The 22440-nt window shown below is 46.5% G+C and overlaps 1 protein-coding gene across 2 annotated transcripts in view; it reads left to right on the top strand.

Annotated features, from left to right (window-relative positions):
* Positions 1-22440, top strand: part of LOC132830753 (CSC1-like protein 2) — a 77231-nt gene that overhangs the window by 46672 nt on the left and 8119 nt on the right. For both annotated transcript variants that reach the window (XM_060848594.1, XM_060848601.1), the window contains 10 exons: positions 759-896; positions 3252-3405; positions 6674-6780; positions 9587-9673; positions 12207-12272; positions 15861-16023; positions 18605-18710; positions 19886-20053; positions 20548-20657; positions 21705-21767. In XM_060848594.1, coding sequence (XP_060704577.1) covers positions 759-896; positions 3252-3405; positions 6674-6780; positions 9587-9673; positions 12207-12272; positions 15861-16023; positions 18605-18710; positions 19886-20053; positions 20548-20657; positions 21705-21767 — 1162 coding nt within the window. The remainder of the gene's footprint in view (positions 1-758; positions 897-3251; positions 3406-6673; positions 6781-9586; positions 9674-12206; positions 12273-15860; positions 16024-18604; positions 18711-19885; positions 20054-20547; positions 20658-21704; positions 21768-22440) is intronic.

A 22440-nucleotide genomic window follows, 5' to 3' on the forward strand; every position in this document is an offset into this window, starting at 1 on the left:
GCTTGCAAATTTCTTCTGCACTCTTTTCAATTTAATAACATCCTTCCTCTTGCAATGTGACCAAAACTGAACACACTACTCCAAGTACAGCCCCACCAACGTCCTGTACAACTGCAACATAACTTCCCAACTTCGACACTCAGTGCCCTGACTGATGAAAGCTAAAAAGCCTTCTTTGCTGCCCTGTCTACCTGTGACTCCATGTTTGAAAGCAAGGTGACTACGCGAGAGGAAAGGGGAAATGGAGATCAGACCGAGTGTGGGCCCCTTTGGGGGTGCACTCGCATCTCTGTCACAAGGTCTGGGGTCTAAGTTACATCTCGGGCTGGAGTGCACAGTGTAGGCTGACCTTCCCATGTAGCTACTGGAGGAGTCGGTCAGTAGTGGTGCTGGATGAGATGTTGAGCTGAGATACTGCCTGATGAAGAAGATTGGCAGTTTTATCCTAGAGGCCTGGGTAATAATTATTCATTGCACTGAATGAATAATAAATGATCTGCACTGAAGTCTTCCTTTCCTGGAAGGCTGAGCTGAGATAGCTGGAAACGCCCAGATTGTAAACACCAGCAGGAGCAGGGGGATAGGAATCCCTGGAGCCAGTACTGTCCCCATTCCAGCCCCTCAGCCCCAGTTCTTGGAGCCTGATGCAGGCCGTGTCATGTCAGGGGCCCAGTATAGACAACGGGGAAGCGTGGTCTCTGCTGCAAATCTAATGCGATTCTGTGTAACATTAAAAAATGCCTGTTCTATTTCTTCAGTATCCTGAGAGATTTCAACAACTTCAGGTGCCAGGGCTGTAAGTGTCGAGGAGAAATGCAGTCTTCATGTTACAGCCATAGCCTCGGAGTTTCCAAGTGGAATGTGACCTATGCTCCAGATCCCAAGAATATTTACTGGTAACGTACAGCAGCTCCCAAACGTTTTGATTCTCCTCCGATCTCACCTTTCCCCCAAACCCCCTCAATAAGATTTCTGCCTGAAATTCTCATAGACTGCTGTGCAGGATGCTATCTGGCTCACCAGGTTTGTACTAGGTCCTCCGGTCGCCACACTATAGGAAAGGTGAGGAGGTTTACCAGGATGTTGCCAGGATTGGAGTGTATTAGCTATAAGGAAAAAATTGGATCGCTTTTGCTACAGTGTCGGAGGGTGAGAGGTGACCTGGTAGATGTATATAAAATGATGAGAGGCACGGAGGGGGTGGATAGTCGGACTGATTTTTTTTTATCCCCAGAGTAGAAAAGTTAATTATTGAGGGACAAAGCTTTAAGATGAGAGGGAAGACTTTTAAAGGAGAAAATCTTTTACGCAGAGGGTGGAAAGTGCCTGTAACGCACTGCCAAAGGAGGTTTTTTTTTAGATTAGATTACTTACAGTGTGGAAACAGGCCCTTCGGCCCAACAAGTCCACACCGACCCGCCGAAGCGCAACCCACCCACAGGTAGTAGAAGCAGAAATTTTAGCAACGTTTAAGAGGCATTTAGACAAACACATGAACAGGCTGCGAATAGAGGGAGATGGACCATGTGCAGGCAGATGGGATTAGTTTAGAATGGCATCTTGGTCAGCACAGACAAACTGGGCTGAAGGGCCTGCCCTTGTGTTGTACTGTTCTATGTTCTATCCTTTCAGGCATTTGCCGTGTCAAGTCCCGACAGGTTTTCATGTGTCTCAATAAGATTGCTAATTTTCTAAAACCCAATGGCTACAACCTGCTCATCCTTTCCTCATAAGATAAACTCCTCAGCAGCCTGGCTCGTAATTGGGTGAAGCTCTTCTCTACTGCTTCTCCTGCCCTTAGAGGCTACGCTGGGAAAACCAGAGCAAAGCTGTGTGCAGATGTGACCTCACTATTGCTCCATAGGACTGTAGCTCCTGTCCCTGTTATTACATGAGCTAAAACTTTGTGGACAGGCCCATGTGCAGCACTTTGTTGAACACCTTCTGGAAGTCTAATGTACGTTCTGTTGACAGGTTAACATTTATCAAGCCTCTCTGCTTCTTCATCGATTAAAATATTCAAGCAAGTTCATTAAACCCAATTCAAATAAACACAATGCAGCTCAATTCAGCAATGATTTCAACAAATTGAGTGACAGAGATGTTCAGCATGGAAACAGACCCTTCTGTCCAACCCGTCCATGCTGACCAGATATCCCTCCATGCTAGATTTTTTTTAATTAAGATGAACTGTCCCAAATAAAATAATTTTGACTCAAATTCTGAGCTGAGTTTATTGAGCCCATAATTGCTGGGCTTATCTTGACACTTTTTTTGAACAAGGATGTAAAGTTTGCAATTCTCTAGCCCTCTGACAACTCCGCTAAGTCTAAGGAAGGTTGGTGAATTATGACCAGTGCCTCTGTTGTTTCTACCCTCACCTCTTCTCGGTATCCTTGAATGGATTTCCCCCAGTTCTGGTGCCTTGTCCACTTTAAGTACAGCCAGCCTATCCAACGCCTCCCTCCTAAATCCAAGTTCCTCAAGTGATGGAAATATATCTGTCCTCACTGTCACCGACCTAGCATTTGCTTCCTTTGTACAACAGAAGCGATGTGTTAACTTAATAGTTTAGTTATGTTCTCTGTCTCTGTGAGTAATTCCCTATTATGGTCCTAATTGACCCATTCCTCCTCTTGCCATGCTCTTACCATTTATAGACCTATAGAAGACCTTTGAATTGTTTTTTATGTTAGTTGCCAGAGTTTGGTCATACTCTCTCTTTGTTTCTGCTGCTAGCTTTTAGAATTCCCCTCTGAACCTTATACATTCTGAAAAATGAATACAATTCCTCATGTCACTTGTGCTTCTTTCCCAAATTCTTTAACATTTGGATGTTGACCGTTCAGCATTGGGAAAAGTTCTGTTTATTCAAAAGCCATTGGAAATGGGGGTAGACATTGGGTTATGTGACAGGATGAATGATTTGGAGTTTAAAATCCCCCTGTATTAATGAGGAGAGTCCACCATTCAATTAAAATGGAATGAATCTGGAATTTAAAACATTGCAGTGAATAATGGGAACAAAGCACTGATGGTGTGATTCTGCCCCAGTGCTTTGTGGGATTGTGAGCATGAAGAGTTGGCAAGCGATCACAGGTGGAGGTGAGCAGGGAGAAGCTTGTTGTGTTGATTTGGAGGAAGCCATTGCTGAGACAGATGGAGAGGAAACAGGAGGAAGTGTATATTTTCGAGGGGTGGGGATGTTGGCTGGCAATTTTAACGTTATTCTTTCTCTTGTCCTCTGACAGGGAGAACATCTCCATCCAGGGAATTCGCTGGTGGAGCCGCTGCATCATAGTCAACTTCCTCCTGTTTATTTTGCTGTTTTTTCTCACCACTCCATCCATCGTGCTGTCCACCATTGACAAGTTCAACGTCACTCGACCCATCTACTACCTCAACGTAAGTCTGTTCTTCTGACTCGTTTCCTCCTCATCCTGTTTGGTCCTCCCTCCTGTAGGAGGCGCTGATTTGATGTGTGTTTGAGAACGGATGCTGGTTACTAATGAGGACGGGTGGCATGGCTGAGTCCCCTGCAGTTTGCCTCACATATGCTTTAATTTCCAGAAGGTGGAAATCCTACCTGACGATTCAACAGACAGATCCTTCCAGCTATGATTCAGTGCTGAGGGCGGTCAGATATTCCTTCAGGCTGAGGATTGAACCTGGGGTCCTCCTGCACTGTAGTGGGCAGTGCCACAGTGAGCCATCTGCAGGAGCTACCAGCTCCCCTTTGTACCAATCAGATTGAAACTGTTAACACCAGATTCCCACTCCTTTATCTTCAACTCTGGGAATTATACAACATGGAAACAGACCCTTCCGTCCAACTCACCCACGCCAACCATGTTTGCCAAACTAAGCTAGTCCCACTTGCCTGTGTTTGACCCATATCCCTCTAAACCTTTCCTATTCATGGACCTATGCAAATGACTTTTAAATGTTGTAACAGTGTGTGTCTCTCTCACTCCCTCTGGCAATTTGTTCCACAGACAAACCACCCTTTGTGTGAAAAGGTTACCCCTCACGACCTTTCTAAATCTTCCTCTTTTCACCTTAAAAATATGCTCCTTAGTTTTGAACTTCCCTACCATAAGGAAAAAAACCTTGGCCATTCACCTTACCTATACCCCTCATGATTTTATAAACCTTTACCTCTTACATCCCAGAGCAAAAAATTCCAGCCTATCCTTAAAACTCAAACCTTCTAGTCCTGGCAACATTCTGGTAAATCTTTTCTAAATCCTCCCTGATTTAATAATATCCTTCCCATAGCAGGGTGACCAGAACTGGACACAGTACTTCCGTTGTATTACTGGTCTCACCAATGTCCTATACACCCTCAACATAACATTTTGAGGTATGGTGCTGGAAAAGCACAGCAGGTCAGGCAGCATCCGAGGAGCAGGAGAATCGACATTTTGGACCTAAGCCCTTCATCGTGGACCCAGCACCGATCCTTGTGGCACTCCACTGATCACAGGCCTCCAGTCTGAAAAACAACCCTCCACCACCCTCTGTCTCCTATCACCAAACCAATTTTGTATTCACTTGGCAAGCTCTCCCCGAATCCCATGTGATTTAACTTTATTAATTAGTCGATCATGTGGAATCTTGTCAAAGGCTTTACTAAAAAGCATGAGCACACAACTTCCTTTAACCAGACGCTCTCGCTTCCCACACAATCCTTTGTTGTTATGAAACTCCAGAGCTGAGGTAAGAGTGACAGCCTTTGGTATCAAGGCTGCATTCAATTTAGCAAAACTGGAATCAATGGGTGTCTTCGCTGGTTGGAGTCATACCTGGCACAAAGAAAGATGGTCACTGTTGTTGGAGGTCAGTCATCTCAGCTCCAGGACATCTCTGCAGGAGTCCCTCAGGGCAGTATCCTAGGCCCAACCATCTTCAGCTGCTTCATCAATGACCTTCCCTCCATCATAAGGTCTGCAATGGGGAGGTTCACTGATGATTGCACAACGTACAGCACCATTTGCAAATCCTCAGATAGTGAAGCAGTCCGTGTTCAAATGCAACAAGGTCTGGACAATATCCAGGCCTGGGCCTGACAAATGGCAAGTAACATGCACGCTACACAAACAACAGGCAGTGACTGTCACCAATAAGAGAGAATCTAACCTTCACTCCTTGACAATACCATAATTGAATCCCCTATATCAACACCCTGGGGGTTACTATTGGCCAGAAACTTAGCTAATCTCACCATATAAATCAGTGGCTACAAGAGCAGGTCAGAGGCAAGGAATACTGCAGTGAGTAACTCATCTCCTGACTCCCAAAGCCTGTCCATCATCTACAAGGCACAAGTCAGGAGTATGATGGAATGCTCCCCACTTGCCTGAATGGATACAGCTCCAACAACACTCAAGAAACTTGACAATATTCAGGACAAAGCAGCCTGCTCAACTGGCACTAAATCCACAAACATTCAATCACTCCACCATTGGGAGTTACCAGCAGTATAACACATTACCAGCAGTGTGTACCATCTACGAGATGAACTGCAGAAATTCACCAAAGATCCTGACAGAGTACCTTCCAAACCCATGACCACATTCATCTAGAAGGAGAAGAACAGCAGGTACCTGGGAAGACCACTCCCTGCTAGTTTCCCTCCAAGCCACTTACCAAAATGACTTAAACATATATCACTGTTTCCTCACTGTCGCTGGGTCAAAATCCTGGAATTCCCTCCCTAAGGGCATTGTGGGTCAAGCCACAGCAGGTGGACTGCAGTGGTTCAAGAAGGCAGCTCACCCCCCCCTTTTCGAGGGGCAACTAGGGATGGGCAATAAATGCTGGCCCAGCCAGCGATGTCCATTTCCCATGAAAAGATGGGAAAAAACCCACCCAAACTGAACCAAATGAGTTTGGAATTTGAACAGCCTACATTATGGTATGGGATAAATGCTCACCTACTTGAGACACCGATGTGTGATTGTAATGTGGTCAGCCAAGTGGATCTGATAGAATATGAGTTCCCTGATTGGGGTTGTTAATCTGGTCCAGTCAGGGAGTCCTGGCTGACAGGTGTAAACAGGTGTGTCAGAGGCTCTGTCTACTCTGAGACCTGGCTCTGAGGGAGCTGCACCAATGTCAAGGATTCTTCAGGTGTAAATAAAGGGGTACTTGGTGATGGGATACCAGCCCCTGTGGAGTTATTTCAACTGGGCTACATCTAACCTTTTTGAAATCACAAGAGCAGTCACCCAGGAGGAGGCCATTCAGCCCCTTACATGCACTCTGTCGTCATGGCTGATCTGAATGTGGCATCCACTTCATGCCCCTGTCCCCTCCCGGGTTAAAACTTGGAAGCTTGCTGTGTAGAGTGAGACATGAGACAGACAGAGCACATGCCTACCTTGGGTGGTTAGCTTTTCCTGGGTCAGATTGGTAGCCTGTCAGTGTAGACTATAGCCCCCTAGGAGCGGAATTCTGCGAAGCATGGCTGACCCAGACTCTCCAGCTCTTACCCACCCTCGCCCACTTGGTTGGTATTCTGGAAAGATTTCCAGTTTATGACCACGCCTTCGGTGGAAGTAACGTTCTGGAGTGGGACTCGAACCCAGAGTTTCTAGCTCTGAGACACAGCCGACAGGACGTCCTGTTAGATCCCGTCAAGCGACAATTAACCTTCTCATTGTTGATACAGGATCCTGTCATCAGCCAATTCTTCCCCACACTCCTGCTGTGGGCCTTCAGTGCTCTCCTCCCAACCATCGTCTACTACTCAACCATATTTGAGGGCCACTGGACAAGGTAGGAATGATGTGCTCATACATGAATATTTGTAAGAATATTGTAGGCCTGTGTGCTTTGTGTAGGCTTCATGACAGGCCATGGTACACTTGGTGTTAGAAAGAAATGGTTCTCTTTGGCTCTCGAAACAGGAGCTGTTCGAGCCCTTGTTTAACAAACCTCGGGAGTTTGGGAGAAATCTGGGAAGACCCTGTCGAGTCCCTTCAGGCAATGGGGAGGGATCGAGCCCAGCAGACTAGGCTGGCTGTGAATGGAGCCTGCCCTTTGCCTTGTGATCACCTCTGTACCAGCCAGAAACAGGCCCAGCTCTCATTTAATTGAATTTGGTGAACTGCTGCAACGAAAGAATCAATCTCAAACCAATGGATTAATAATGCGGTAGTGTTGTACAACGTAGGAATGCTGCCTGTAACGAGTGTTTGAACAATGTTTGGAAATGCAGGTTTTTCTCTTGCAGAGCTGGCGGTTTTTGTGCTACAGCATTGCACCACCCCCCCCACCCCCCGTCCTGGGTGAGGCTGGGAGATGTGGGGGGTGCACTCTACACCCACTTCTCTCCAGCCATCCACCTGTAAGGCTGGCACTGCTGTCGTAGAACCCTTGGTGAGATCCCAGGCACTTGTGGAAATCTCCCTTACACAGTCCACTTGCGACTTGACGAAAGCGAGCAAAGTGTTGACCATTACAACTAGACGACTCAAGACTAGTTCAGAGTCAGCCCATTCTGGCAGCGCTGTGTGGGTGTCCCCACATCCCAAAGACAGGCAGCTCAGCAGCACCCTCCAGGGCAATTAGGGACAGGCCCCAGCCAGCGATACCCACATACCTTGAAAGAGTTTTTTTTTAAAAAAAAGACAGAAGATAGAAGTTTTTTCCTACAGATACACAAAGTCTTGATTTGACCACACTCTGAGGGCTGTTTTCAATACTAGGCATGCTGCATCTTAGGATTTATTGTTGGTTTTGGAAGGAGCGAAATGCAGATTCACCGGAATCTGAGCTGCACTCCCACCCTTTCCCACTGAGTCACAGTACATGGTAATTCAATCAATGATTTACAATCCGAAGTTAATGGATTGTAGCCAGCCACACAGTACCTCACAGCACTGGAAGGAAGAGGGACTTCTGAATTAGTCTTGAGTGGTCTGGTTATAATGGGCTATAAAGGGGTATGGAACCAAGGTCGGATTTTGAAGTTGAGGTATAGATCATCCATTGAATTGCAACATGACTTATATCTGTTCTTATAATCTCAATGCTCTTTATTGATTGGGCTCCTGAGTTTGATTAGACCACCCAATTTTTCATCTGTCAATGTGATTATTGCTCTACCTGCAACCCCCTTCAGTTCATTAATAAACAAGTAGGGACTTAGTATGGGGCAGTCAGGAATCATATTACAGACAAGACCTCACCAAAGAAGGGAAAACAATGCTATTTGTACAGGACTTTATCCAATCAATAATAGATTTCGTAAAACTCCCCTTGACAGAGAGATATTAGGGCGGCGCGGTGGCTAAGTGGTTAGCTCTGCTGCCTCACAGCACCAGGGACCTGGGTTCGATTCCAGCCTCAGGGCGACTGCCTGTGCAGAGTTTGCAGGTTTTCCCTGCATCGGTGTGGGTTTCCTCTGGGTGCTCTGGTCTCCTCCTGCAATCCAAAGATGTGCAGGTCAAGTGGATTGGCCATGGGAAATTGCCCACAGTGTTCAAGGATGTGTGGGTTAGCCATGGTGAAATGCAGGGTTACAGGCATGGGGGTCAGGGGAGGGTGGGTCTTAGTGGGATACTTTGGAGGGTCAGTGTGGACTCAATGGGCTGAATGGCTTGCTTCCGCAGTGTAGGGATTCTATTGGTGTCTGAGGACATGAATCACAGAAGGTTAGCATGTTTAAATCAGTAATTAGGAAAGCTAATAGGAGTAATAATGTTAGCATTTATTGTAAGGGAAATAAAAATCAAAGGTAGGGAGGTTATGCCTCAGTTTTACACGACATTGATCAGACCATATCTGGAGTACTGTGCACAGTGAGAAAGGGTGTGTATTTACTGGAAGCAGTTCAGAGAGGGTTTACCAGACGAGTACCTGAAATGCAGGCTGGGGTGGGGGGGAACAGGTTGCGTTGTAGGGAAAGATTGGACAGGCTGACCTTGCATCCGCTGGAGATTGGAACAATAACAGCTGACTTGATTGAAACACAAAAATCCTGAGGGGTCACGGCAGGGTCGATGTGGAGAAAACGTTTGCCCTTATGGTTTAGAATGAATGGTTACCATGTAAAAATCCGGGGGATTCCCCCCTGTCCATTCGGATTGGAGATGAGGTGAATTTCTTTTCTCTGAGGGGGAGAGGCTGTTTGGAACTCCTGGCGAAAGCAACGTACGTTTAAGTCCGAGGCCACTTCTTGCTAAGCGATCGGTTGAAGGGTTGCTGAGGGGAGGCAGAAAGGCAGATTTGAAGTTATAATCAGATTAGCCACACTCCTATTAGACAGTGAAACAGGGTCACAGGACTGAATGGCCTGCTCCTGCTCCTAATTTCTTTGTACATATGAAACCACGGGACTTCATTTCAACTTAACAAGAGCTCCCTGAACCGCCGGTTTTAAAACTTCTGGGAAAGAAACATGCTCCAGTCTGTTTTCCTGAGGCTGTGAGCATTCTCTGCTCCCTGGCAAGGGAGGGCCTGGCCCACAAATAAGCAGCTTCGGCGGGTCGGCGTGGACTTGTTGGGCCGAAGGGCCTGTTTCCACACTGTAAGTCTAATCTAATCTTCACTTCTGTTTCGAAATCCATGTTTTCCACAGGTCTTCAGAAAACCGTGTCACAATGCACAAACTCTACAGCTTCCTCATTATCATGGTGCTCATACTGCCTTCTCTGGGTCTCACTAGGTAAGACATTTATTCACTCTGAACCGAAGGCAACTCATTGTTAAAGCATTATCTTTTGGGGTATGTGCAGTGCTGTCAGTCTGGTGTTTGCTATCCATCCTGAGTGAATCGATACAGCTCACTAGCCACCAGAGGGCGGCAAGGGGTAGTTGTGGGACGGTGGTTGCAGGTAGAAAGTGACCAGGTAAGGACAAGCATCCTATCTGAGATTTTGGTTTTCAGGCACAGAGCCATTCATCAATGTTAAGTATGCACAGGCCTGTTCTGGGTTGCTGTTCAACCACAAAAGCTTGTAGTTTAGAGAGAATACTGGTAAAGGAGGGAGTGCTTTCATTCTTAAAAGGACATGTGCAACCAGATATGGTTTTACCACAGATTTGACAGATTTATACTCATTTTGCACTGTTAACTTTTCAAAGAAAACAAAGCTCACATTCAGAGACTCTAATCCTATGTCCCAAGTCCGTCCACCAAGTAATATGGTAGTTTATTTTATGAAATGTGTTGGGGTTTGGAAGATTGGAGTAGATGTAGGCAAATGGAAGTTTGGCATTAATTGGTGAAGGAATAGGGTATAAAATGAGGAAAATGTACAAGGTATTAGAGAGACCACAGCTGGAGTGCTGCATAGAGGTTTTGGTGTCCTTGCTTGAGGAGGGATGTACTTACATTTGGAGGTAGCTCAGAGCAAGTTCACGAAAGTGATTCCAGATGTGAGGAGTTTGTCTTATGAGGAGACATTGGGGAGTTTAGGCCCCTATTGTGGAGAAAAATGAGAGAAGATCTAATTGAGAGCCTAAAGGGGACTGATAAAGTGGAGATAGAGAAGATGTTTCCTCATGTGGAATAATCTGGAATGAGTGATCATAGTTTTAGGATAAATGGTGGCAGGTTTGGAGCAGAGATGAGGAGAAATCATTTCTCTCAAATGGTCATGAATTTGTGGAATTCACTCACCCCAGAGTGTGGTGGATGCTGGGACACTGAATAAATTTCAGGAGGAGATACAAATTTTTAAATTTGTAACGGGTTAAAGGGTTATGGGGAGTGGGCAGGAACATGGAGATGAAGCTGAGATGAGAGCAGCCATGATCATATTGAATGGTGGAGCAGGCTTGATGGGCTGAATGGTCCACTCCTGCTCCTGGATCTTATGATAAAGTGCTAAGGAATATATAAGCAAATTTTAAAAAATACATCGGAAGAGATTGTAAAAGCTTGGGTTTAAGAAAAAAAGAGTAAACTTGGTTCCCTTGGAGGCAGAGAATTACAATGGAAAACAGGAAATGGTACAGTCATTAAATAAATGTGCATCTGTCTTCATGGTGGAAGGCATAATGAAACATTGCAGAAGTAATGGGGCAATCAAGGATTAAATGTAAATGGAGAACTTATGGATATTTAGTATTCATGAAAAAATTGGACGTTTCAAAATAAATGGGACCAAAAACCAAGAGATGTTTGGGATGTGGTGGCTGATATCTCAGGGGTTTAAAGAGCTATGGCCTACAGAGATGTGGCCGATGGACTGATGGTATTTGTCTAAGTCTCTCCTTGTTCCAGAATGGTCTCTGTGGATGGGAAGATAGAAAAAAAAAGATTTATTTAGGAAAGGAGGAAGAGGGCTAAACTGGGAACTATTGGCCAGTTAGTCTGATGTGTGGAGCAGGGAAAATGCTCAAATCAATTATTAGGGTTGGGGCATTCAGACAGTCATTTTGTGGTGACACAGAGTCAATACGGGGTCAGAAAAGGAAACCTTGTTTGACCAATGTGTTAAATGTTGTTTGAGGCTGCAAATAGCTGGGTCGATAAAGGGGAACCAATAGATGTAGAGCATCTGAATGTTCAAAATTATTCAATTAGATGCAGCACAGTTTTCATATAATTTGAACTCTTGATATTGAGGTTTTTATTGAGAGTGACACAGGGATATTGAGGGTATCAGTCATTTATAAACTATATCAATGGTTTAGATGAAGAGACCAAGTATAATGTATCATTAGGTCCACAGTCAGTGTCACACACTGCCACATGCATAGTCTCAGGTTAAATTCACCACCAGTTACCTCTCTCAAATGACAGAGCAGTCCCATTATCTGGTAGGAATATAGTGACTTTAACATTTTAAGATTGATAGCAAATCCCTATAAAAGAACCTTGTTTGTGTGAGTGTGGTTTAGATGGAATGATGGTTACTAGATTAACACTTGGAATGAGCTGACATTTCTGTGAGGGTAGATTGAGCAGACCAGGATTACGTTCAATAGATTTTCAAAGAACAAACATTGAAATTCCTTAAAAGGCTGGACTTCCGCTTGTATTATTGTGTCTTTGTGAATTTTTTGGGGATATGGTTTAACCATAAATCATTTTGATTTGATAAACTTCCAGAAAGTTTGTTAAATCTCATATTTATGGTCTATAACAAATTGAAGTCCTCTTGCTCTAAAGCCTTTAGAACCTCCTGTACCATGGTTCATCAAAATGCTGTGTGAATAGAATGACTCCCTGTGCCCCTTCTGTGTTACAGTCTCGATGTCTTCTTTCGATGGCTATTTGACAAGAGTTTCCTGGAGCTAGCCAGAATTAGATTTGAGTAAGTATCCTGTCTGTCTTCGATGTGTAGGAATGTGTTATCACTTTGAAAGGAATGAATCTATGGCAGAGATGTATCTGTAAGTGATGCATCAGTATATGCCAGCGATGAATATTTGTGTATTACACGTAAACGAAAAGGGTTTATGGGTGTAAATCTATAAGGGCTAGAGTTGTATCTTATAAATATATGGGATAGGTGACACAGGCTGATGGGTGTCTGTTTATGGCCACTATACAGGACAGATGGATAATAAATATATGAAGATTTGGGTGTGGGTTAGGTTTGTGAGTTTGAAGAATAGGCGAATGGGGCAGGAAGGTGTACTCGCAGGGCTTTATGGATGGATATGTAGGGGATCTCTGTGACGTAGTGTTAATAAATGAAGGGGCTGGATAAGGCATAGTGTGCAGGGACATTGGGGGGCGGTGGGGAGAGGGAAGGTAGGAGGTTGGCACTAGCTTAGATCACTGCTTGGTGATGCCCAGTTTGGGCTCCACCTCATTTCAGCTTTGGTTCAAACTTGGACAAAGGAGCTGAATTCCAGAGGTGAGGTGAGAGTGACAGCCCTGGGTATCAAGATGGTGGCTACTTTGCTAACATTGAGCGAAAGATTGTTATTCTTTACACAATGTCATGAAACAAGCTCTTTCCTGAACTCTGGCTCATCGTTGTTTGACACCATCACTACGGTGGTGTCAGCAGCAGATTTATAAATGGAGTTAGAGCTAAATTTAGCTACACAGTTGAGTGTATAAGGAGTATGGGGAAAATGAGGACTGCAGATGCTGGAAACCAGAGTTTAGATCAGAGTGGTGCTGGAAAGGCACAGCAGGTCAGGCAGCATCCGAGGAGCAGGAAAATTGATGTTTCGGGCAAAAGCCCTTCATCAGGAGTATAGTTAGGGGCTGCATACCAGCTGTGTGTGGGGGGCACTGGTGTTGAGGATCACTATTTATTAATATTGCTGAGCAGGTGCTTCACTGATGATCAAGAGTAGACTGATGGGATGGTAATTGATTGGGTTAGATGTGTCCTGCTTTTCACGTACAGGACATACCTGGGTAATTTTCCTCATTGTCGGGTAAATGCCAGTGTTGTAACTGTACTGGAACAGCTTGGCTCAGGGAGCAGCAAGTTCTAGAGCATAAGTCTTCAGTACTGTTGCTGGAATGTTGTCAGAGCCCATAACCTTTGCAGCATCCAGTGTTTCCACCCATTTCTTGATATCATGTATGGAGTGAATTGAATTGGCTGGAACCTGGTATCTGTGATGCTTTGAAGCACTAGAGGAGGCTGAGATGGATCATCCATTCAGCAATTCTGGCTGAAGATTGCTGCAAATGCATCGGCCTTATCTTTTGCTCTGATGTGCTGGGATCTCCCATCACTGAGGATGGGGATATTTGTGGAGCCACCTCCTCCTCCAAAGAGATGTTTAATTGTCCACCATCATTCACAACTGAATGTGGCAGGACTGCAGAGTGTATATCTGATCATTACTTGCGGGATCCTCCCCACCTACGTTCAGGACACCACCCATGCCCTCCAGGATTTTCGCTTCCCCGGTCCCCAACACCTTATTTTCACTATGGACATCCAGTCCCTGTACACCTCCATCCCCCATCACGAAGGACTCAAAGCCCTCCGCTTCTTCCTTTCCCGCCGCACCAACCAGTACCCTTCCACTGACACACTCCTTCGACTGACTGAACTGGTCCTCACCCTGAATAACTTCTCTTTTCAATCCTCCCACTTCCTCCAAACTAAAGGAGTTGCCATGGGCACCCACATGGGCCCCAGCTATGCCTGCCTCTTCGTAGGATATGTGGAACAATCCATCTTCCGCAACTACACTGGCACCACCCCCCACCTTTTCCTCCGCTACATCGATGACTGTATCGGCGCTGCCTCGTGCTCCCACGAGGAGGTTGAACAGTTCATCAACTTTACTAACACCTTCCATCCCGACCTGAAATTCACCTGGACTGTCTCAGACTCCTCCCTCCCCTTCCTAGACCTTTCCATTTCTATCTCGGGCGACCGACTCAACACAGACATCTATTATAAACCGACTGACTCCCACAGCTACCTGGACTACACCTCCTCCCACCCTGCCCCCTGTAAAAACGCCATCCCATATTCCCAATTCCTTCGTCTCCGCCGCATCTGCTCCCAGGAGGACCAATTCCAACACCGCACAGCCCAGATGGCCTCCTTCTTCAAGGACCGCAGATTCCCCCCAGACGTGATCGACGATGCCCTCCACCGCATCTCCCCCACTTCCCGCTCCTCCGCCCTTGAGCCCCGCTCCTCCAACCGCCACCAAGACAGAACCCCACTGGTTCTCACCTACCACCCCACCAACCTCCGCATACAACGTATCATCCGCCGCCATTTCCGCCACCTCCAAACGGACCCCACCACCAAGGATATATTTCCCTCCCCTCCCCTATCAGCATTGCGAAAGGACCACTCCCTTCGTGACTCCGTCAGATCCACACCCCCCACCAACCCAACCTCCACCCCCGGCACCTTCCCCTGCAACTGCAGGAAATGTAAAACTTGCGCCCACACCTCCACACTCACTTCCCTTCAAGGCCCCAAGGGATCCTTCCATATCCGCCACAAGTTCACCTGTACCTCCACACACATCATCTATTGCATCCGCTGCACCCGATGTGGCCTCCTCTATATTGGTGAGACAGGCCGCTTACTTGCGGAACGCTTCAGAGAACACCTCCGGGCCGCCCGAACCAACCAACCCAATCACCCCGTGGCTCAACACTTTAACTCTCCCTCCCAATCCACCGAGGACATGCAGGTCCTTGGACTCCTCCACCGGCAGAACACAACTACACGACGGCTGGAGGAGGAGCGCCTCATCTTCCGCCTGGGAACCCTTCAACCACAAGGTATGAATTCAGATTTCTCCAGTTTCCTCATTTCCCCTCCCCCCACCTTGTCTCAGTCGGTTCCCTCAACTCAGCACCGCCCTCCTAACCTGCAATCCTCTTCCTGACCTCTCCGCCCCCACCCCACTCCGGCCTATCACCCTCACCTTGACCTCCTTCCACCTATCCCACCTCCATCGCCCCTCCCCCTAGTCCCTCCTCCCTACCTTTTATCTTAGCCTGCTTGGCTCTCTCTCTCTTATTCCTGATGAAGGGCTTATGCTCGAAACGTCGAATTCTCTATTCCTGAGATGCTGCCTGGCCTGCTGTGCTTTGACCAGCAACACATTTGCTCCTGTAGTTCTGTCTATCACTTGCTGTTTGGCAAGCAAGTAGTCCTGTTTGGTGGCTTCACCAGGTTGACAACTCATCTTCAGGTATGTCTGGTGCTGCTCCTAGCATGCTCTCTGCACTCTCCACTGAACCAGGGTTGATCCCCTGGCTTGATGGTCATGGCTGAGTGGGGGATATGCCGGGCCATGAGGCTGCAGGTTGTGCTGGAGTACAGTTCTCCTGCTGTTGATGGCCCACAGCACCTCACAGATGCCCACTCTTCAACTGATTGATCTATTTAAAGTCTCTCTCATTGACTGTAGCTCCCTGCTAGATGCTGCCATTTTGTTTTTGTGTGCAGGTGTGTGTTCCTTCCTGACCAAGGTGCCTTCTTTGTGAACTACGTTATCGCATCAGCCTTTGTGGGGAACTCCATGGCTCTGTTACGCCTCCCCAGCCTGCTGCTGTACTCCTTGCGGATGCTGATGGCCAGATCTGCAGCAGAGAGGAAAGTCGTCAAGCAGGTAGGTCCTAGTCCTCTCTGCGGATCCGCCAGGGTCCTAGCTTCACTCCAGCAGGTTTTATGTGGAGCAAAAGGAGACCATTCAGGCTCCTGTCCCAGAGCCTTGAACCCCACTCCACTTATTCCACCAATTCCACGGGTCCTGGGCATCGAATTCTTTTGACTCTTCAGCCTCTGTACCTGGCTTGAGACAACTTCTAACATTATCAAAGCTTTCAGAATTTGTCATTTACTTTCTCTGGCATTCCCTCTCATTTGACCTCACTCCTTTCAAATGCTGTTTCCCGAACACATGTCCTCATGCATCATGGACTCGCCTGTTCAAACCTACAGCTAAACCCATGGCTGAAAACCATCAGTTGCTATTACAGTGTCATCATCCCTAAAATCTCAAAGCTCTATGGCGTGATTGAATATTTGTGGCCAACAGTTTCTTAAAAAAAAATTATTTCCAGTCCCTGAGAATATATCCTTTTGTATAATGAATTATTTTGATGTGCATTGACTTATGCAGGTGAGTGCAGCAACCAGTTACTGCAGAGCAAGCTTCAAGACAGACAGCAATGAGATTAAATCATTTATCTAGTTGTGGTTGCCTTGGTGGAAGTTGTATTGGACATTGCTCCCAGTAATGCCGTGCTCCCTGCATTGAATCTTATTCATAGGTGCTGTGTTTTTGCAGCATCCCCAATACTATACCCATCAATCTTGCTGAGTGGGCACCCGCATTGGCTCCAGCTATGCCTGCCTCTTCGTAGGATATGCGTAACAGTCCATCTTCCGCAGCTACACTGGCACCATCCCCCACCTTTTCCTCCGCTTCATCGATGACTGTATCGGCGCTACCTCGTGCTCCCAGGAGGAGGTTGAACAGTTCATCCACTTTACTAACACCTTCCACCCCGACCTGAAATTTACCTGGACTGTCTTAGACTCCTCCCTCCCCTTCCTAGACCTCTCCATTTCTATCTCCGGTGACCGACTCAACACATTTACTACAAATCGACTCCCACAGCTACCTAGATTACACCTCCTCCTATCCTGTCCCCTGTAAAAACGCCATCCCATATTCCCAATTCCTTCGCCTCCACCGCATCTGCTCCCAGGAGGACCAGTTCCAATACTGAACAACCCAAATGGCCTCCTTCTAAGACCACAATTTCCTCTCCGATGTGGTCGACTATGCTCTCCACCGCATCTCCTCCACTTCCTGCACCTCTGCCCTTGAAACCTGCCCCTCCAATTGCCACCAGGACAGAACCCCACTGGTCCTCACCTACCACCCCACCAACCTCCGTATACAACGTATCATCCGTCGTCATTTCCGCCACCTCCAAACAGACCCCACCACCAGGGATATATTTCCCTCCCCTCTCCTTTCAGCGTTCTGGAAAGACCACTCCCTCCGCGACTCCCTTGTCAGGTCCACACCCCCCACCAACCCAACCTCCACTCCCGGCACCTTCCCCTGCAACCGCAAGAAATGCAAAACTTGCGCCCACACCTCCCCCCTCACGTCCCTCCAAGGCCCCAATGGATCCTTCCATATCCGTCACAAATTCACCTGCACCTCCACACACATCATTTACTACATCCGCTGCACCCGATGTGGTCTCCTCTATCTTGGGGAGACAGGCCGCCTACTTGCGGAACATTTCAGGGAACACCTCTGGGACACCCGCACCAACCAACCCAATTGCCCCGTGGCTGAACACTTTAACTCCCCCTACCACTCCGCCAAGAACATGCAGGTCCTTGGCCTCCTCCACCACCAGACCCAGACCACACGACGCCTGGAGGAAGAGTGCCTCATCTTCCGCCTAGGAACCCTCCAATCACACGGGATGGATGTAGATTTCTCCAGTTTCCTCATCTCAACTCCCCCCACCTTTTCTCAGTCCCAATCCCACCCTCTTGACCTGCAATCTTCTTCCCGACCTCTCCACCCCCACCCCCTCTCCGGCCTATCACCCTCTCCTTAACCTCCTTCCACCTATCGCCTTCCCAACACCCCTCCCTCAAATCCCCTCCTCCCCACCTTTTATCTCAGCCCGCTTGGCACACTTTCCTCATTCCTGAAGAAGGGCTTATGCCCAAAACGTCGATTCTCCAGTTCCTCGGATGCTGCCTAGCCTGCTGCGCTTTTCCAGCGACACATTTTTCAAATCTTGCTGAGTGTGCCTCAGTTTGTATTCCTGCCAACAAAATCAAGCCTTCACTTGAATAAACGGATGTGAATGTGGACCTTTTTTGTTTACTCCTTTTATTTGGCCCTCCTTGACTCCCAGATATGCCTTCACTGCCAGTTACCCTCTATCCTTGAGTGAGGTTGCCAACGTATGCTGAACTAGGTGTAGTAGTGAGCTGTTGAGTGCGGTGAAATCCATGCCCCATTGCACTCCGAGATTTCCAAAGAAGCTTTACATATGGTGGCTGTGTTATGTTCTACTTCAAAAGGAAGTGGTGGTGTAGACCAGTTGGGCTGAATGGCCTGTTGCTCTGCTATTACCTTCAGTCTAACCAACTGCTTTAGTCAGTGGATCTTTACAAACATTATTGATGTTCATTTCATTGCCTTCCAGAATCAAGCATACGAGTTTGAGTTTGGAGTGAATTACGCTTGGATGCTGTGTGTCTTCACGGTGGTGGTAGCTTACAGCATCACCTGTCCCACGATCGTTCCCTTTGGTAAGGACTTGCTGCCTTGGTGAATCCGTTTCACAGAACAGTCAGCTACCGCAGTTGGCTTTCAACCGAAGGAAATCAACAAGAAAAAGTGCATTTCTCTGTCTTTTACAATCTCTGAAAGCCTGTCACAGCAACTGAAGTAATTTTTGAAGTGCAGTCCCCCCACTGTAACACAGGGAGGCACAACAATCAATTTACAAGACAGCCTGCTCCCAGTCACAGAGATAGTATGACTGGGTATTCAATTCTAATAAAGGTGGGAGAGAGAAAAAATGTCATTCAGGACCATGGACAAAACTCTCCTGTTCCTCTCTGAAATAGTGCCACAAGACCTTTTATGTTCACCTGTAGACAGGCAGGAATTCTGTGTAACATTTCTTTTGAAGGACAGCACCTCTGACAATGCAGCACTCCCTTGGTACTGCAGTGTAGTGTTGGCACAGATTATGTGGTCACACCTGTGGCATGGGCTGCTTAAACCCACAACCTTCCATCACCGAGGCAGAAAGTTTCCTGTTTTTTAAAAAAACTGAGGAGGATCAGTGGACCTGAAAAGTTAACTCTGATTTCTCTCCACAGATGCTGCCTGATCTGCTGAGCTTTAACAGCAATTTCTGTTCTCGGTTTCTGATTTATAGCATCCGTATTCTTTTGGTTTTTATTTGGAAAGTCCCTGATGCTGGTAGGTTTCACACTCAGTCACTCACCTCGACTGCCTTTCACAGAAGTTCATCATCTTATGGAAGTCAGGCTTCTGCCTAAAAACTGCACAGTTAATGCAAAACGCATTGTGGTGCTTATCTGTACAAACTAGAAAAATCCCCAGATCAAACCTTAATCTTAGCTGGACAGCTGTAGTTAACATTCACTGACTCAGAGCAGAGTAGGTAGCATTCTGACAGGGGTTGCTGCTTGTAGTGATGCTGATAGCCTACTACACGAATGCAGGTGGTTAGGAGGCTGCTGCTTGCTGTTCTCAGCATTTTGTTGAATGGGTGGACAGTTGGGATGCTGACTCACTCAGCCCAAGCTGGAAGGAGCAAGGAGCCAGAGCAACACCTTACCTTCCCGAATGAGTTCCAACCTGTGGCTCAGCAGGCGAGAGGCAGTGGCTGAAGTCTGTCCCACTCAGCATCTTGTGCCTTTGGTCATGGGTTTTTCCTTTTGAACCACAGGTTTGATCTACATCCTACTGAAGCATTTTGTGGACAGGTACAACTTGTACTATGCCTACCTACCTGCCAAACTCAACCGGAGGATCCACGCTGCTGCTGTCAATCAAACTCTGGCAGCCCCCATCATCTGCTTGTTCTGGCTGCTGTTCTTCTCTGTACTGCGAGGAGGTAAGTCCATTTGCTTCCATTAACCATTCACCTCGATGATGGTGGAAATGCTCTGAGGAGTCAGGAAATGAGTTGCTTGCTGCAGTATTCCTAGCCTCTGTCCTGCTTTAATTTTCACTGTATTTATATGGCTAGTCCAATTCAGTTTCTGGTCAATGATGAACCGCAGGATGTTAATAGCGACGGTGACGTCATTGAACATCAAAGGATGACCATTAGATGGCCTCTGCCTGGTTCTTGTACAGCGTGAACATACCGTGCACTGGACATTGTCCAGGTCTTATTACATTTGAAAATGCACTGTTTCAGTATCTAAGGAATTGCAAATGGTGCTGAACATTGAACAATCATCAGTGAATATCCCCACTTCTGACCTTATGTTGATGAAGCAGAAGATGGTTAGCTGAACGTAAACGGAACTCTCTTCATTCTACTTTCTCATTAGTTATGATCCTCCCCAGTTATTGTACATCTCCTGTCTCTCTGTTGTGTAGGATTATCTGCAGCAACATCCATCTTCACCCTGACTGTGGTGCTGACCACTATTGCTGTCTGCATTATTTCCAGTTGCTTTGGCTACTTCCAGTACTTCACTGTCAACATGGTGAGTTTGCACCTTACACCGATTCCCAATATATTGTGCGGGCAGGATAGGAGAGGGCGGGATTTGAAGGGCTGCCGGGACATCCCCACAATGGACTGCGTATCAGATTCTGGCAATGGCTAGACTGGACTCTGATGAAAGTGGCTCCTGTCAGTGGTTCAGGCTAGGGTCAGGAGGTGGACTGATTTCCTGGAAATCCTTGTCTGTTTGCCAGGGTCACAAGCGATGGTAAAATTCCAATCTCCAGAGAGTGTGATTATCCTTGCTAGAATGAACAGAGAGGGTGAATACCAGAATTGACCAAATGCATTTAAACTGGGGAGGGTGAGGAAATGAGAGAGTGGTCACTGGTCTGTGCTCCTGCTCTGGGTAATGCAGACTGCAAATCCCTAGCAGCATAGGGGGAGGAGGGATTTGGAGCATGCCTTAGAGTATTCATGGGGAGGTAATGGTACAGTGGCCTAGTAATAAAAATGTTGTGGCAATGTGGGTTCAAATCTCACCATGGCAGATAGTGATATTTGAATTTGACAACAAAAATAATCTCAAAGTAAACACTGTCTATTTGACCACAATCAATTGTTGTAAAAACCTATCTAGTTTACTAAAGCCCTTTAGGGGAGGAAATCTGCTGACCATACCTGGTCTGGCCTACATATGATCCAAGTGTAACAATGAGGTTGACTCCCAACTGCCCTCTGAAGTGGTCACTCAGTTCAAGGGCAATTAGGATTGGGCATTTGCTGCCCATCTCTAGGAATAGGATGCCAGGATGGAGGTATCATAATGAGTCCAAATCAGTCTCTCTGCAGGCTCCTTACAGCCATAAGAGGCAAGTATGGTGTACTTTAGGATAGGAAGATGGAAGAGGGACAATAAGCTGTGGAGAGAGTAGGCACTTGCTAATGAGTGTTGGCTTGGCTCAGGCATCAAGTAGGAACACTTGTTTATCAAGACCATAACTGCAAGTAGAACACGGCATTGATGAGAGAGCTGTTACTGGAGAAGTATGACTGATTGGAGTGTGACCATGTTTTGCTACCCTAGGGTAAGAAATTGGCAACTGAGAAAATAGAAGCAGAAGCTGCAGCCCCTGCCTGGCGATCAGAGGTAAGTAACACAATGGTGGGTTTTAACAGAGACAAACAGGGAGGAATAGCTACATCTTCCAACAGTCAAAGGACTATTTATGTAAGGCATGAAACAGGCATCGTCTACACAGGACATTTAGACATACCCAAGGCTATGAAAGGCTTAGGGGGATTATGGGGCAAATGCAGGAAATTCATAGAATCTGTAGTGTGAAAGCAGGCCATTCAGCTCATTAAGTCCACACTGGCCCTCCAAAGATTCTTGTGCTTACAAAATATAATTCTATTGACCTCTGTACAGTGCACAATTTCAAAATTTGTGGATGATTCAAAACTTGCAAACTGTAACAGGAGGATGTTAGAGAACTTCACAAGGAAGTAGGTTATTGGAATGTATTGACAATATTTAATGTAGAGAAGAATGAAGTGACTAGTTTTGAAGGAATATGCAGAGACAAGATAAAGTAAAAACTACAACTCGACGTGATGCAGGAGTCCTGGGAACTTGAGCTATATGAATAAAGTTCAAAAATCTCACACACCTGGTTATAGGCCAGCAGATTTATTTGGAAGCATGAGCTTGGAGTGCTGTTTTTTCAGCAGGGGTATGTGAAGTGTAACATCATAAGACAGAGAATTTATCGCAAATGTTTGTAGTGTAATGCAACTGAAATTATATATTGAAAAAACCC

This window comes from Hemiscyllium ocellatum, chromosome 3, assembly GCF_020745735.1.
Source record: "Hemiscyllium ocellatum isolate sHemOce1 chromosome 3, sHemOce1.pat.X.cur, whole genome shotgun sequence".
Classification (NCBI taxonomy): Eukaryota; Metazoa; Chordata; class Chondrichthyes; order Orectolobiformes; family Hemiscylliidae; genus Hemiscyllium; species Hemiscyllium ocellatum.